Below are 18,653 nucleotides of genomic sequence, written 5' to 3' on the forward strand. Positions count from 1 at the left end.
TGGTCGTCACCTATCTTTTCTTTTTTTAACTGATAAATGATTAATTTCGTTGATTTTATACTTCGCGTAAGTTTATTGTATCGCTGACCGGTTTTGGACTTTTAATGATCTCTACTTTCGATCTAGTAAAGGTCACCTTCAATTCAAAAATAAATTTAACTGAAGTCCATTACGCAAAAGAGAGAGATTAAAACAAAACCAAAAAAACGCTTAAAGTGTACAAGCATAGTACTTAGTCTACTACAGTGATTCCTAAAGTGTGCGCCGCGGCTTCCCGAAATATTCAATTAAACAATTTGGCAATTTTCTTGGAATTTCCAATTCTCGAATTTTTCCACCAACAATCGTGTATGCTGACAAAATTCCCAGAATTTAGCTACTTTCGAGTCTTTCTCTTGAATCTCTCCTTGCAAGGACGCAATAAAAAGTAAATATCGCTAGAATATTAACGTTGAACAAGAGATGAGGGTAGCCATATCCAATTTTATTTCGAGATTTGAGAAGTTGTGTAGTGAACATCAAGCCCCATCCATCCCATTAATAATTTTAATAATGTTAATCATCAATGGACGTTCAATAAATTGTTTGTGAATTTAAAATTCGTGTTTAATTTACTTTCCAACTAACCTAACCACATGGTGATTGTGGATATACTCGATATGGATATTACCGAAACAATTGAAATTAGATATTTTATATTATCCCAAGGAAAATAGTAAGTATCTGTTTTTGATTTCTCGCTGTAAAAATGGGTAATCGCTTTTGAATAGTTTTCCAATTTTTCAAGAAAGTAAAAAATTTAGAAAAAAAAATCTTATGTATTAAGGGCGCCGCGGAAAAAAATCCGATTATTTAGGGAACCGCAAACCGAAAAAGATTGGGAACCTCTGGTCTACTATATTTTGTAAGCATGTACCAATCTGCAAGGGAGCCACCATCTTTAGAGACGGAGAGGACTTAATAGATAGTCAATAATTACAGCAAAATGTGTGAATCAATCTTATCTGAACTATTTAACAAAATTTATGTAGCTTAAACCTTTCTTAATTATTCTGTATTCCCACATAGTTTTTCTGATTTTCCTGACAGGTTTGGTGCTGAAATTAACAAGATTATTAATGCTTTAAATCAGTACTATATTAACTGTAACATTTCCAAAGCTCTTAATAATACGTACCATAAAATTTATAGCAAGTTATCTTTTAAAGTAAATTCCACTTATATTGGTTTGGATGCCTACAGCGTGGGTCTAATTATGAAGATTAGAGGGGAGCTACTTGACCTGAACTATAAGCCATATATTCAAGGAGGAAACTACACATACAGTATGTGCAATATGGGCGTCAATGAAGATGTGTTTCACTTTCTTGGTCATTGTAGAATACTGGGTATTATAAGAAAGAAATTCTTTGACAAGGTGACCTTAAAAGAAAGTAAAATGATTCTGCTGTTGAATGGCTCTAATTGGCTGGCATTAATTGCCTATATTAAAGAATCTATGGCATATAGAATGTTTCTAGTGGCAAATTTCAATTATTAAACAGTAATACCAACCCATGTCTCGGATGTAGTTTTGACTATTACTATTTTGATTATTATTAATATTATTGTTATTAGTATTATCTAGTTCTTTCCTTTAGAGCCCGATTCTCACTCCTTAAATTTAAAAGATTTCTATTTATTTATAGTATTATAAGTTTTGAAAAAGTTTTTTCTTTAAAATGGTAGCCACAATTTCCTGACAGACGATTGTATTCACGTCAGTATTCATACAATTCAAATGTTTAATTTTTATTTATTTTGTATGTAAATATGATAATAAAGTACGTTTTCTATCTATCTATCTATCTATCATAGTTTTATTCATTTCATTTGGCCTAGCCTAACTTTTATAAAATGGTTTTATAAAAAAGTATTTTTAAATTATTTATTCAATTTTTAGTAAACAGATTTAATTGTGAAATCATACTTAGATTGGTTTATACAGAACCTTGAATATTTCTCATGTTTAGTTGTGCGCAATTCAATTGTGAAAATTAATTATTATGACTCACTTTCTACCTGTTGATGACTTTACATAACTAATATAATGATTAAATACTGCAGCAAAGCAGACAGTGGAACGATTAGTAATTCAAAGAAATATTCACTATATACTCTTCACATTGGCAGGTGTTTTCAATACTAAGAGTAATGTATGGATAGTTTCGAGATACCCTTCAGTAGTGGATAGTTGCTCCACTTTACGGGAAAACGGAACTATAACAAGATACAGCAGTCTGGGAAATTTCTTTGTTGATTTGTTTGAGAACAAAAAATAAATAAATTAAAAAAAAAAAGCATGTGTGCCAAGGAAGTAGGAAGATAGTATTTCTTTGTTCTAGAAGTATTAAATTAAGGAAGCACATTGTGTCTTATTTCTTGTTATTAAGTGTGACAGCCGGTTGCGCAATGTATTCGGTCATTTGGAGGTCTTCTTTCTTAGTTTTAGGTTTCCATAATTCCCACATTCTTCATTGTTAGCGTTTTTTTGGTTTTGTTTTAATCTCTCTCTTTTGCGTAATGGACTTCAGTTAAATTTATTTTTGTATTGAAGGTGACCTTTACTAGAGACAAATACAGTCGAGCCTCCCATAAAGGACACTCTCACTAGCGGCCACCTCCATTTACGGGCCAGTTTTTGGATTTCCCCGTTTTACCACTAAACACTTTCTATATAAAAGAACCTCCGTCTAACGGTCACTCTAATTAGCGACCGCGGACATTGATTTTGGGGAACGGATTATACGTTTCACCTCCTCCCAACGACCACCTTATTATTAAAAGTTTGTTTGACGCGGTGATAAAAAGAATTATCCCTTCTCAAGTTTTTGTTTTTTCTGAAGTTTTCTATAATATAGTATGTTAAGCTCATACATCTTGTACCATTTTAATCATTTTTCAATATTACTTTGGACGAACAATATTATTTTTTCGATACGTCTCTCAAACGAAAGTGGTTAACTCTAGAAGAGAAAATAAATGTGTTGGAAGATTTTGCATAAACCAAATCGAGTCATCGTCAACTTGCCGAAAGGTTCGTTCTATTTTTCTAATAATAGATGATAGTATGATGGTAATTTTAACATAAATTATTATTGTTATGAATAAATGTGATGATTATTATAAAAATTGTTATAAAGATGATTAAATAAGTCAATAATATGTAGTTTTTTGATAAATTTTTTGGATAATTAAGAAAAACTTGATGCATATCATATAGGTAAATAATTATGCACGTTTTTAAATCTATTAATAATAAACAATTTTTAAATAGATGTTTGGTAAAAAAAACTCATATTTTTTCATTATGAAACTTGCCTACCTCCTTCTAACGGCCACCTCCAAATAGCGGCCACTTTGCTTCCTCCGCCAGTGTCCATTATTGAGAGGTTCGACTGTAATTTGAAATACTACACCCAATGATCTATGTTTCTTATTTATTACTTCATGGTACTATGGTAAATGGCATTTTGAAGCAAACTAAAGACCTTGGGATCTTGTTTGGGATCATAGTTCTTAGAACTATCTACTGCGTTCAGAACCTGCATTCTTTCTTACCGGAAATACTTTTAGTTCAATTTGTTTTTTATTAAAATGTTCTTTTCTGACAATTATAACTAATTTTATTTTACCAATCTGCAGGCGGTAAATATTCATACAGTACAACCTGGATTAACCGGGCTGACCTCCGGCTATATCCACCCCGGAAAACTGAAATCCCGGTTAAACCGAATGCACAGTATTACAGGCTACATTTATACGTTTAACACCAGTTTTCTTGACGGATTCCATTGCGTAACTGAAATAAAAATTCGACCGAAAGGGCAAACGAAAGAAGTTTTCTGTAGGACGAACTGATTAACACTGAAGACTAGCTTGAGATTTGGCTGCTCTCTGGGAAGATTAAAATAATGCCCGTAATTATCCATAAAAATATTACATATAACAGTGAAGTTGAAAAATCAACCATTTACGACACGTCAAATCCCATGGTCTTTTGTAAGACCGTAGTAAATCCCAAGAAATTCAGTACTAATTGCACCATATTTTGGGTTTTTACATAGGGTGAAGGGACTAGTAATTGACTGGGCACCAGTAATTGACATACCAGAAATAAACTGGTATTATAAGGGATATGAGCCGTTTTTAGTGGTGATTCTTTCAATTTCGTTATTGAGAAGCCTTTGGGCAGCAGTTCCAGAAAAATATTAATTATTGGAAGGTTCCTTGGTATCAGTGGAAGGTTATTTGTGTTAAAAGTTCAAAATCAAGGAAAAAACAAGCCGTTGCTAAGGAGGATTGATAAGAAAATAATTTTTCTTTTTTCTTATTTTTCGTTTATTAGTTCATATATTCGTGTGGTTATCAATGTTCTGTTATAATTAGTATTACTTGTAGATTTCATTTAAGTAGTTTTTTTTTTTAATTATAAGAAGCATTGAGGATTAAAATGGGGCTGTCAATCACTGGTCCTTGAAACGGCAATCTGCCCAGTAATTGACATGTATGTCAATTACTAGTCCTACAGCTTTTTTGTTTGAGACTAGTGATTGACTTCCTGGGAAAATGATAAGATAGGTTGGTAAATTTTATTATAATTAAAAATTCAATACATTGTAAAATAAAATCATTGATAAAAAATATCGGCAACATAAAATAAATAGTAAAACTTCCAACAAAATATGTTTAAATTAATGAATTAGCAAATGTACGCCTTATTTCAAGAGGGCATGCAGAATGATTATTCTGTAGAGAACAACAATGTATGAACAACAAACTGGAATAGTCGTGATCGCCGAACAGCTTCCGAGGCCTACGTGACTAATAAAAACGACGCCCACTTATCGGAGTTGGAAAATCTCTCATTCTCCCTCGGTTTTGGGTCCTAGCCACATGACAAAGAAGAAAGGGAGGAAATGGCTAAACCATAGAATTCCATCAAAGAAAACGGCCAGAGGAAAAATGAAGCTCCCTCAAGAGAAGTACCAGGTGCGAAATCAAACATACGTGGAGAGTTGGTGACTTTGTGATGTTACTGGTAGTACAGTTGTGTAAGGGTTGATCGTCAAAAGCTGCATAAAAAAGGGTAAGGTTGAAAAAATATTAGATTATTTAGGTTTGCCTATCTAAAAACTGATTGTAATTAATTATGAATAAGACCGATTTTTGTTATAAATCCAATTGAAAAAGTGATTTAGGTGATTTAAGTGATTTATTTAGATTTAAAAGTGATTTTGAATGCATACCTTATGTCGTTTCATGAATATATTTGTATGTCAATTACTGGTCCCACTCCATGTCAAACACTGGTTCCACCGAAAATTCGGTATGTCAATTACTGGGTCATTGGCATACTTACAAATAAAATCATTTTTGGTTGACATAAAGATCGAATTTACTGCTTTTAAAATATTAATAAAATAAAATACATCCTACTGGAGCGGTACAATTTTACAATCTACACCTGGAGCCAAAATAACGGAAGTTATTCTATCTTAAACTCGAATTTTTTCTTAAGCAGTCAATTACTGGTCCCTTCACCCTACATACATAATGATCGTTCACGAAAATCACGGTATAAAAGAGTTGCTGCCACGCCTACAATTATGTTACATCGGAAGACAAAAAATTTTTCCTGTCGCCACTGAAAATTAACTTTTGTTTCGGCGCCGATCCAGGTGTTCTTATGATGATTCAACATGTTCCCGGTTAATCTAAATCCTGGTTAACCGAAGGCAGAAGAAGGTTAAGAAGTTCATTCCTTAAAATTATTTGTAGTAAATTTTTCCAGGTAGCCGCGAACGTTAGCGGTGAAAATTCAGTTTCTAAATTTGATCCTGTAGTAGCATTTCTTCTTGCAAAGTGTAGCAGCAAAGTAAAAAGGTGTGAATTTGGAAAAGAAAAAAATTAAAAGATTATTGTACTGGGCAGTAAAGAAGTAAAAACATTCTTACTATGTAGCCAACTCAGAATAGGCTGTATATAAATGGAAATTACAGCATTAGCTGTCAACTCTGATTCATACTTCCGCTCGTAAAGGATGCAATTACTATCATCAGTTTTCACTGGGATATCTATCCGTTTTAATGAGTACTTTTTCGAAAATTCAAATTTGATATTTCGAATGGTTGTCACCATAACTTGCGGAACAATATCTACCAAACGGAAGCATTACTTTACTGTAACGATTTTGTTTCATTTTATTGAATACAGCTGAGATTTCCTTTTAAAGCCTATCTCATCTTTAAACCTGTTGTCAGCTGATAAGAGTAATTAAAATGTTTTATCTTTTTGTGTTTCATACTTGTACAGTCCCAAAATTTCTAGTTTTATGTACGATCGGTAATAATACCCAAAGATTAGTATTCATTACAAAAACTTCGGTGGTGCTGTACACGCTTCCGGTACCATCTTATCAGGAAGATTCTGGAAATTGTTTTTCAGAATTTATCAATGCGGATTTTTGATTTTGTAAACAAAAAAGTAAAATAAGATTAAAATAAAGAAACTAAAATAGAGACAGATTCATTTAGAGAGCATGTTGGTAAATAATTAAAAAAAATATATATAAATTTAATTGTTTTCCATTCTGTTATCAGCACATCATTAAGTCTCGTTCTAGTATTATACAAACACCATTTGCACCAAAAAATTAACCCTTTTTTTTATTTGTTACTACATCTAAATAAAACAATGTTGCCTAGATATAAATAATTATTTATCGAAAGTTAGAAAATGAAATGGTTACATTGTATAGTATAAAGTTTAAATGGAAAATAACTATAATTTTCTTTATAATATGTCAGAAAACATTTTTCTGCTGCCTTTCTAAAACATTTATCCTTGTCTTTACACAGTTTTATAAGTAAGGAACGGATTTTTATGTATTTAAAAATGCCAAATATTTAATTAAAATATGCATTTATTTTCGTCAATTATGTGGAAAATATGTGATTTTCTTAAAATATTTTCTGGAATATTTAAGTAAAATGGACATTTTTTTATATGAAAATGGAATTTTTTTGTGGGGGGGCAAGTTATAATTATTTATACAAGGAAAGAACATTTTTACAATTTATAATAATTTATTAGGAACAAAATAATTTGTTTTTACAAATTATAATGATTTATACAACAAAGAACATTTTTACTATTTATAAAAAGATGTGTTAAATTTTCAATTTTGAAAACTTCACTCTTCGAAATTGTTTGCAACCACATGAAATTTCAAATGTTGGAACGTAAAGTGACGACGATCTGGGCGTAAGATGGACTTGTAACGACTAAAATCCTTTGAAATGAGGATTTTTAAGTTTGTGGAAAGGGATATCTGCTCTAACCAAAGCCCGACACAGATCTGTACTCAGAGTAGACTTACTTGATGATGGAGATGTAAGGAAGGCTTGATAGGACGTCCTCTCTTTCTTTCTGTTTTTATTCTCTATGTGCGATCCGGTGGCAATATGTTGGGTGACTCGGGAACGTTGAGAGCAAGAAACGCGCTTGTCACAAGCTGTGCAGCATTGTACCCACTGTGATTCACAGCCCTACAGTCTGTGGTTCACAGTTCCTGTCAACCACCTCCCAATTATGAAAATATGCCCAAAATGAAAAATATGTACATATTTTGATTAAATATGTTGAAATATTTATTTATTTTAATCAAATATGTATAAATATGCGATAACATCCAAATATGTGAAATAAAAGTAGACTCAAACGGCTTAAAAAGTGTCAGTATGTATACTTCTAGTTGAAAAACGTCTGTAAATTGCCTAGAAAAAAATATGTAAATACATACGAATCCGTTCCCTATTTATAAGTAAGGACAAATTTGTTTTAAGATATGTAGATATTACTGTACGTAGTGCGTAGTAGAACGTTGATAAAAATTAAAAAACAAAAAACTGTATCAAACTGATGAAGGTATAAAAAGGAAGCAGTGGTTGGCTATGCTGGAGATAGGTAATTAATATAACAGTGTCTAGCAAGTGACCCCTTCTGGCTGATGGTAAGGGGGGGAGATGATCACACTCCCTCCTAGCGCTAATCATTTTTCTAAACTTTCATCCGAGAGCATCATTTATAGTGGTGGCTATGACCTAATACCCAATACAAAGCTCCTCTAATAGATTGCTTTGCTTTGCAACCGCTAACTCGCATTCCATTTACTTTCAACTACAGTTTTATGTAGTTTTCATCGTACAGGTTATGATTAAAAGAACAAATGCATCTTCGCCATTGAATAATAGCAGTTTATTGTAAATGTTGCAATTTATTATGTAGTAAAATTGGCTTAACTTAAAGGTGAGGTTTTTTTTTTTTTAATTAATAAACTTTATTTAAAATTTAAGTATATACATATGTACATAAGGAGTTCCAGTAATAAAAACTATAACCTCCAAAAAATCTATTGTTACAAAATAAATAAAAAATTAAAGTACAAGTAAATAACGAGGGGAAAAACGATGAAAAACCCTCAGCCTCCAAGGAAAGTTTTATTTCAGGGAGTCCTTAACTCTTCTGTGCCTGTGCACCGTGTCCAAACTATAGTCCCCTATAAGTCTGCATAGGTGGTTGTGACTGGATTCACACTTGCTGAAAAAACCAGTAGCGAGGTACTTGATGTAGTGCTCTACATAGTCCATGTTGGTGTTAGAGTGTAAGTCTATAATACGCGTGTAGCGGGGGGAAGTTGTCACAAGCCTGAGGAATTTATTTTGTATGATCTGCAGCGAGGCGATATTGGATCGACATATCAAACTCCAAGAGGGACAAGCATAAAGTAACATGGGCCTAATCACTACCTTATACAGCAGGAGTTTATTCTCTGGGAACAGTTTAGAGTCCCTGCAGAACAGCGGGAATAACACTCGAATGGCTGCCTTACCTTTATTTACTCTGTCCTTTATTTGGGGGGTAAAGGTCAGCCCACGATCCATTATTACTCCAAGGTACCTGATAGTGGCAGCCCACGGCACAATCCGTCCCCCGAAGTGGACATGTCGATACAAGATCGGCCTGCGCTTGGTAAAAAGGATAGCCTCTGTCTTTAAAGGGTTAATTTTTATTTTCCACTTTGTGAAAAAACGGTCGATACAAGACATGGCCCTTGTAAGCCTGTTGACTATCGTGTCTAATCTCCAGGACGGAGCATAGACAGCGACGTCATCAGCATTCAAGGCCTAAAGGTGAGGTTTGTATAGATTAAAAAAAGGTTCTCCCAACAAAGGAGGGTAAAAACCTTATCAAGGTCACCTTGCAGAATCTTATCTTATATTAAGGTATAATCTTCTCATTCTAACCTCCTAGTAAAGTAGTGGGAAGAAAAAATTGAAACGTAAGCCTAAGAGAGAATCATCTTAATTTTATTAAAATCAGTGTTCAAGATAAAGGAATTTAAGTAAGCAGAACTCAAATTTGTATCATAAAAGATGATCATTCGGAGATTACCCGCATCGTTTTTTTCTCAATTAATGAAGCCACAGAAAGCTCATAGTCACTGGACTCAAAATGTTGAACTTTGAATCAACTAATGCGATTTTTCCTTAAGTGGCGACAGAAAGAAAGAAAATAAAATTGTGGTTTCGTCAGTTAATCGATTAGATTTGCCTCTTATTCAAGATTTAGGGGAGCAAAGAAGGACAGAATATTGTTTTGCAAGTGTCGGTTACGCTAATTTTGCTTGCTTGCTTTCAAGAGAATCTACACTGAAGTGGAACTTGATAGAACCTTGGCGTCTTTATAGTTCTTGGTGAAACTGTCAAAAAAGCTTGAATTATATAAATAGATAATAATTCTACCATCTCTTTTACTTCTAATAAAAGGAAGTATTGTGTCTCTTAAGATCGAAATTGGAAGGCACATTTTGTATTTTATATGTATAAATATCCCTTTTGTCTCTGATCTTAATAAAGTCTCGCTACCGCAAATTTCACAGCCTCCTTGATCTCCATCCTAATCCTCTTGTGCAACAGCTCTCCTCTCCACACCTTCCAGACAATCCTCATCGTCGCTTGAAGCGAAAGTGGCCTAGGGACCTACTGATGTAAGTGTAATATCTACCGAGAAAGAGTTTTACCAATGGGTGATTACTCTTATCACGACTTTCATGTGACCTGTACGATCAAATTTACTTGATGCAACATTTGTTATAGTTGTAAATATGGCTAATAAAGTGACAAAAAAAAAAGTGCATCAATATGTTACCGTTAAAGTATGAATTCTGCCATTTATCTAATGTCTATTCACTTTTTGAAATGCAACTAATTGAAATTGAAATTTATTTATTGCTTTTAAAATACAATTTTACAGCAAGAGTTCAGTTATTATACAGTAATAAAAAATAAAAACAAAAATGAAATAAACGAATAAGAATTAATAATATGCGTTTCTTTTCCTTTTTTTTTTTTTTTTTTTTTTATAAAACAAAGTTATTTATCCATCATAAATATACATAAATACATTTATTTAAACTAAATTTTCCTTCTTTTTTTTTTCGTAGTTTAACTTAAGAACAGAAATATTTCATAACATTGTTGATATTATAGATTAATAGATTACATATTAGATAGAAAACAGTTCGAAGTGCAGACATAAATCACTTTTAAAGAAAAAAATAAATTCCAACTTATTACCCACATAAACACAGATAACAAATTTACTTATTTTTTTCATTATTTATTAATTATAATTATTATTTGCTTGTAACCACTGTTTTAGTTTATTTCTTATTTCCAAACATTTTTTAACATAATTATATAAATTGATAACTAAATCCATATTGGAACAATTTAATATACTTTCAAGAAAGTCAAGTTCTGTTTCATTAGTTAACAATGTAAATTTACTAAAATATTTTGCTCTATACGCATCAAAGGTCTTACAATCTAGCAAGATGTGTGTAATTGAATCCGGTGAACTATTACAAAGCGCGCACTGGGTTTCAGGTCTGAATTCATAATTTTTATCTTTTATTATTATTCTGGGGAACTTATCACTTGCTAAACGGATTTGAGAAATTACTCTTACACATTTAATTGGCGCATTCACCAAAAGATAAGACTGTTTACAATTATAATTACTAATAAATCGAATATAATTATTAAATCTAGCGTTGTAGAGTTTTTCAATGTCCTTATAAGAGAGATACAATTTAAAAGCATTAATTAAGCCACTTCTATTTCTAATTAATTCACTGTAATCTTGTGACTCCCAGAGATTTATTGCACCAATTTTTTCCAATGACAATTTTAAATATATGCACCAATTGAAAGGAATCTGCTTAGAATTTATTAACTTTAATAGCCTGTTAAAACATAATTTCGGAATGCGATCGTTTTCCATTTTGAGTAGAACTATCCACCATCCTATCATCCTTTTAAAGATAAAGAAATCTAAGTGAATTCTACTGACTTCATGTCGCAGCAAGGCATCGGGAGTCGATTTTGGAAGTAAAAGGAGAGACTTAAAATACTTTATTTGTACTTTTTCCAAAATATCTCCGTAAGGGGCAGACCAAACTTCTCCACAGTACAAAAGTACGCTAGCCACCATACTATCAAAAAGAATTTCCTTAGTTTCCCATGAATCCGATTTCCCCTTAGATAATAACTGTTTAACTTTTGTAGCTGCCGCTATGCCTAGTGTTTTATTATGTTCTGCTGTTTTTCTAAATTTCCCACTAGTTGTGAAAGTGATCCCGAGGTACCTGAATTCCCTGACTAATTCCACTTCCTTCCCATCAAAAACGAACTTCCTCTGTTGACCTTGTTTCCCTCCTTTTTGAAAAGGTAAAATTTTAGTTTTATCAATATTAACATTTAGTGCGTTTTGCTTACAATATTTATTTAGGAGATCCAATTTGAACTGTGCGTCTATCCAAGAGTGCCCCAACAGTACAATATCATCAGCGTATAAGAGTATAAACACATCTTGTCTTTCATTTATACTAAGCCCTACTGCACCGTGATCCCTGAAAAAATCTACGATATCCGCGATGAACAAAGAGAACAAAAGAGGGCTAAGATTTTCACCTTGGAGAACTCCCTCCGTAACATTAAACTCTTTGAAATACAACTAATTGCTAAAATGCTAAGTACTGTGTATATTTTTAGTTTAGAATTAAAACAGGCTTAGTCTCTACTAGTATTTAGACTTGAGATGTTAAAGTTGTCTTAAAAATGTCAGGAAGGAGAATAGTGGATTCCTAAATCATTTTGGCACGCAGACTTTTTTTTTGCATTTTCTAAACGTCTTAAAACAGAATCATACGTATTATTAAATAGTTTACGTAATAAACTAATTCAAGAACTGGAACCGTTGTTGCCCACCTTGAGAATGGAGGTAACCTGATATCAAATATACTTGAGTCAAATACAATACTAAGTATAAGAGTATCGATGGTAATTTGCGCCTTAAATTACCAATACTAGAATTCACATTATGTAAGTAAGCGGACACCATTCAACTGTGTACTACAATGCTGTTGGGTAGTTTTTATGATTTTAGTTTTCTGATCACAGAAGCTCGTGGGAAAACTGTGAAGATGTAGACTTTTCTTCTCTGATTAGCCGAATCTGGCTGGGCCTTCCAGCTCTTTGCGTTGTCACCATGCGTACGGCACCGTTTCCTCTTCGTTCTGGCGATACCTATACAGATAGAACATAGTGATGTTGAGATTACAACCGTTCCAAATGGCCGCCCGGCTTTGTAGTTATTAATGTCTCAGAAAGTTAAGGCGAGTAGCTGTTGATAAACTATTTCTCTTCATTCTCCATTTCTGTGGCATGTGACATTGTGTAAAGCCAGAATAGGGTCCGGATCTCGTGAAAAGTGATCTGCCGCCTCTTTACCCCCCCCGAAGCCCGAAAGATTAGGCACCCGATACGAGAAAGGCCTATGTTTCGTATCAAGTATACCATAAATTTGAAAATTAAAATGCTTAGACATGCTCCAAAAAATTACAGAAATGTGTTTTTTTCATTATTTCTTATTTGTCTATTTACAGAAAATTTTATTACAAGATGAAACTTGGTTAGTAGAACTAAAAGCTTGAATTTTAATTGGCTTTAGCTAGTTGAGATTATGTTTCAGAAATTGCAGCCTAGAGCTCTAAATGGGTTGTTACTGTTATTATATATGATTGTACGTAATTGAATGATTAGCCATAATGACCGTTGTAGGTGCGTGCGGCGCGTGATTTTTGCTTGCAATTTTCTGCTCCGTCGTACGGTTTTCTCCATATTACAGAATTTGTAACAGTATTTTTTTTTCCTTTACATTATTATTCTTTAGTAGGTAGTTCTAATTAACTATATTTTTAATTCTCTAGAATGTTTCTTTAACAATTACGCATTCTTTTATTAAAGAAGGCGATAGAAAGTCTTATTTTATAACAAACGACACACGTAATTATGGGAAAAGGTTTGTACAATGATTTAAAATCCTTCTCTAGCGGAAATAAATGAAGAAGAATGGTATTTTGTGTTAACAAAGTGGTTTTTGTTGGAATGAGGTAAAAAGGATATTGTTTGCTTGTCGCAGCGCAGCCTTCCCCCAAAATCAACCCACTCGTTTTTGTTTACAAGTTAGAAAATCGAAATATTCTAATAATTATTCTTATGGTTGTTTAATGGGAGAAAACACTCTCACAAATAATTGTGTCAAAATTCTCAAAATTGATATCCCTTCAAACGCATTAACTAGCCGCGGACACCATTGAAACGTAGCAGGGATTTTTCGCACATTTCTCTAGCTGAAATTTAGGATGTTGTTTTTATTTTGTTGGATTACGACATTCTGTCTTCACTCCCGTAAGGTTAGGTTAGGTTAGATTGTATTAGGAGGGCGGTTCCACCAAAAAGGGGAAGGAACGCAGGCAATCCAAAATGCCCATTGTTCCCCGCACACCCTTCATCTCATGAGAGATACCGGGGCTTTAAAACAACAAATCCGGCAAAAGTTTGCCAGATGCCAATACAATAAACTAATAAAGTAGTAACTGGACACTAGGGAGCATGGCGACTCAATCGCCCAGTGCACTGAATAAACCTAAAAAGTTCGTTAAGATTACCAGATGCTACAATCTCTGGTAGAGAAACATTTAACCTCCCGAAGACGAGAAATCTAGTTTTAGAATAAACTGGACACACCTCTACAAAGTGCCGCACAGTTTCATCGGACTCACCACAGCCAGCGCAGATTGGCGACTGGGTAAGGCCGCATTTGAAAAGATGGTGCGCTAAATTCTTCGCTTGTCCACTCAACACCTGAACCAAATGGAGGATCCGGGACCTGCTAAAACCAACTGTAGCCTTTTTTGACAGGCCAAGAATTTCCTTAGCCTGACGGCAGTCAGCTCTCGGGATCTCCACCGATTCCGATGTTCTTTCAAAATCCTCTGCTCCACCTCTGTTCTAAAACGTCGATAGGATACAGGGATAATGGGCTGAGGAGTCATTGTCATTTGTCACATTCTGCCTTCACTCCCATAAGCTTAAACCGTAATCAAATTTAAACAGTCTCTTGGATCTCCAGAACTTTTTTTTTTTTCAGAAAAATTATTGTAGTAAAAATGAAAGGTTTGAACTGTGGAAATTTGTATCTTAAATTTAGAGAGCGCGGAGATAACTGTAGAGTCGTTTTGGAGATAATTCCAAAAACCTCAAATCGCATCTCCAAAATATACTTCCGATTAATCGTTTCGTTTTTCGGACCTAATTTTTAAAATACTTTTTTAATATATACTTTTTTTTAAAAAAAAATATTTTGTAGAACATGCTAGAACTTTATCTTTTTAGAAGGATATTAATGGTCTCACTTCCCAACTCAATTGAGTTGAGATTCATAACTTAATTTTTAAAGTAAATTAAAAAAAATGGCAGTATTATTTGAAAATATGATTTCTTAACTCACAACCAGTGAAATTTACTTTATAGTTGTTATTTATTTATTTTTTTCCAGTATTTTGTAAAGCAATTAAACACAGGAGCTAGAGTCTTTCAGCAGACTCCTAAGTCAAACAGATATGACTGGTAGAGGTGCTCTAACTGATCGATGCCGCAATGGACCCTCTTGGTCGCGGTAGCCTAGGCTTTCTGGTCAAATCCTCGTAGGATCTAATCTAAGACAGGGTAAATTGCCGGGAAACGTATTAGAATTTTTACTTCTTTAGGATATGAATTTTAAAGAAACTCATAGAGCCTTTTAGAGAAAAAAAGTCGCTATCAGCTGTGTAGTTGATGCTCACAGGAAAATGCAACCAGTTCAATACAGAATATTGTTAGTTTAATTTTTTGAGTTTTTACTTTCACCGACACCCTCACAATTTTTCCATATTTAGTGCATCTTAAAAACAGGTATTTCTAGTGAGAGTTCAATTTCACTGATTTGGCACGATCCACAACAATTCCTGTCTACGAGTCGCGGTGCAAGGGAAAGTAAGGCTTGCCTGTTTGAAAGTCCTGGAATTATTACAAAAAAATATTTTTAAACTTTGTTGTTTTTTGTTCAAATCCAAATAACTTACGGTTGGTGCATATAAAACATACACTGTTACAAAGAATTGAATAAGATCTTAGTCAGTAAGAAACGAAACGAAGAGCCGCATATGTTCTAGCCCAGTCACATGTGCACGTTATGTTCCGAGTTACAAAGGAGAAGCCACATCTGCTTACTACATTAATGCCATCTACTTCAAAAGAAATTTAATGATATATTACTTTCTGTTAAAACTTTTTTAACATTAGATTATTTCTTAGTTACTTGTTTGGAGCTTCTTCTAGAAGAATTCAGATAAAATATTCTCTACCGTTTTATATTTATGTAAAAAATACCTAGTCTCTAGGTTTAAATAAATGGATCAAAATAGAGATCTTCTTAGCCGAAAATGCTAAGATGCACAATGTCTATTCTAGATGTAGAATCTGTGTATCTCCATCTAACCGGAAGAAACCAGACGCTATTATGGTAACATGAAGACCGTGTATACGTTTATTTGTGGGAGTTTAAAATGCCTACGCCGACTGTGAAATACTAGCTGTGATTGGTTTTCTTAGTGCTAAAGTTGTGAAAACGGCTGAAATTCATCGTGAGATCAGTGAAGTTTTTCAGAGAAAACAGGAGCAGTGGAAATAGGTTAGAGCTTTTTCATGGTGTGGATCGAATTGGGTGAAGATTTGATGCGATAAGTTGACCCTCCGTACAGTCTCGATCTAGCGCACAGTGACTACTATCAGTTTCTGCATTAGAAGAGGCATCTGGGTAGTCAGCGTCATGACGTCGATGATAAGGTTAAAACGACCGTGTTGCAGTGTTTGTCAAATCATGTGGCAGACTTCTATGAGGATGGGATTCGAATGCTGGTTGAACGATACGATAAGTGCCTTAATATTAGTGGCAATTTGTAGAAAAGTAGATTAAGGTACCAGGCTTTCGTGTAAATTTTTTTTTATTTATTTTTTGCAACTGTACTACAAAGTATACGAGTACATCTAGCAAAAGAGTAGTACAAAGAAACATTTGATTGTGCCACAGAGCTGGCTCAGTGCCACAACCACGATGACGGGATGAGAGAAACCAGCCCAGCGCTGGAACTCTCTAGGAACTTATTGGGGTTTAGGAAGCGATGAGGTCACGTGGCCAATGCCGTTTTGAGCGACGTGGAGGATTGTCAGGATGGGACGATGTGGATAGTGATTGAGCCAGAGGATTTGTGTGATCAGAGAGTTTGTTGTGGAAATTTAGGAATCGGGAGTGGATTAATTCCTTTACATAAGGAATATTGAGATCATGATGGAGGGTGCGGTTGGAGACATAGAATGGTGCATTAACAATTCGGCGGAGGACTTTAGACTGGAAAGATTGAATAGGTTGGATGTTGAATGGTTGGGCGGAGCCCCACAATTCTGCTCCATATGTCCCTATTGGTCGTAATAGTGTTTTGTAAAGTGTAAGTTTGTTTTGTACGTTCATAGAGGATTTTATGAAAAAATAAAATTGTTAAGAAAAGTATACTTGTTTTTCTTTTATTTCAAAACGGTACATACTTAAAAAACATGCCTCGAAGAATGAATACATAAACACATTTTTACACACAAATAATCCAATCTCCTAAACCACGACATGTCCTAGCATTTATTTATTTATTTTTTTACATAATTTTAACGATTAATTTTTTAATATATATATTTTGAAATTTATTTTTCAGAAGCCCTACTTGCCAGCCGACCACTTCCTCATATACCGGACCTACCAGAGCCGGCTACCATACCTGGAGGTGGCCTCGATCCTACAGCCTCCAGATGGACCTCCAAAGAAAATCTTCTAGTACAGGAAGAGGACGATCCACAGCTATTCGTTGCGCTATACGATTTTCAAGCAGCTGGAGAAAACCAGTTAACGCTCAAGAAAGGTTCTTTTTTCTCTTAAATTCTACACCTGAAATTATATTAACTTACCTTTTTTCAGGCAATAATTTAACGTCAAATTTACATATATGCTTGTAAGAGTATCCATTTCTCTTCCAGCTGGTTCTTAAATAGCAATTCTCTTGAGGTTCTAGTTATACTGCTGTGAAAAAAAAACAAAAATCTCCAGCTCTAATTGGTGAACAGAAAAAAAATATATGATCAATTCATGTTTTTGGGGCTTGTTTAGATCATAATTAATTATTATCAGATTTATGCCGTGTGGCATTTTAAAAGAAATTAAGATACATTTCCTGCAATAAGTCCCTCACTTATGCATGATTGTAATTTCTCGTAAGTTAGCAGTACGGGCAGGTTTTACGTCCAACTCAGTGTAAAGTTCATCTTTACTTTGCAGTAAGTAGTTCATGGTCTATCCGCTCGGCGTTATGAGATTAATATTTTTCTAAATCGATGGATTCTTTCAGTATTTTTTCCTCTTCTTCTTTCTTGGCCTTATGATGATCACAAATTAGCCATCAATCAGTGTCTGTCTTTATGTAGCGGGTAGTTTGTCTGTTAGTACGTATATAGTTTAAAAGTCATTGTCCGTGTGGTGGCGTGAAAGTTATATTTTAATTTTATTAGCCCTAATGTAGCCATATAAGTCTGGGTAAGTCAGTATAGTGCTTTAAGTTGGCCGGAAGTGGGCAGTTCGTCTGTAATATGGCCCCTCCACAGCTGATACCTACCGTTCTTGTTCTTGCTGCTGGCCAATATGATATGATTTGCTTCGGCTGTCGATTCCCTGTCACAGGAGCATATGGGATTTATTTCTATACCGATACGTGCCAAATGATAAGGTGAGTAATTGTGGTTAAATCTCGACCTGCTCATGGTAACAGATTTGCTTACGGAAGTGTTTTAGATCTGAGGGAGTTAGTGGGCTCTGTAGGTTTTTCTTGGAGAAATTTCAGTTTATTTGTACTTCAGTTACAATAGTAAAGATGTTATCTAATTGTCAGGAATGGGTTAAATAAAATCTTTGTAGGCCAGTATTTCTTTCAGAGCTCATATAATTTGTTATTTTGAATTTTATATTATAATATTAACGTCAAATCGAAAAAAGTTGTCACTCATGTTGGATTATAGAGCGAGCCCTGCGCAATCCAAAGTACCAGTAGGCTGACCTCCGAAAGATCT

The 18,653-nt window shown here is 34.0% G+C and overlaps 1 protein-coding gene across 5 annotated transcripts in view; it reads left to right on the forward strand.

Annotated features, from left to right (window-relative positions):
- Window positions 1-18,653, forward strand: part of Abl (tyrosine-protein kinase Abl) — a 90,437-nt gene that overhangs the window by 43,504 nt on the left and 28,280 nt on the right. For all 5 annotated transcript variants that reach the window (XM_074118345.1, XM_074118349.1, XM_074118348.1 and 2 more), the window contains exon 2: window positions 17,252-17,455. In XM_074118345.1, coding sequence (XP_073974446.1) covers window positions 17,252-17,455 — 204 coding nt within the window. The remainder of the gene's footprint in view (window positions 1-17,251; window positions 17,456-18,653) is intronic.

Source organism: Rhodnius prolixus, unplaced genomic scaffold, assembly GCF_049639745.1.
Source record: "Rhodnius prolixus isolate KJV_2025 unplaced genomic scaffold, Rpr scaffold_2, whole genome shotgun sequence".
Taxonomy (NCBI): Eukaryota; Metazoa; Arthropoda; class Insecta; order Hemiptera; family Reduviidae; genus Rhodnius; species Rhodnius prolixus.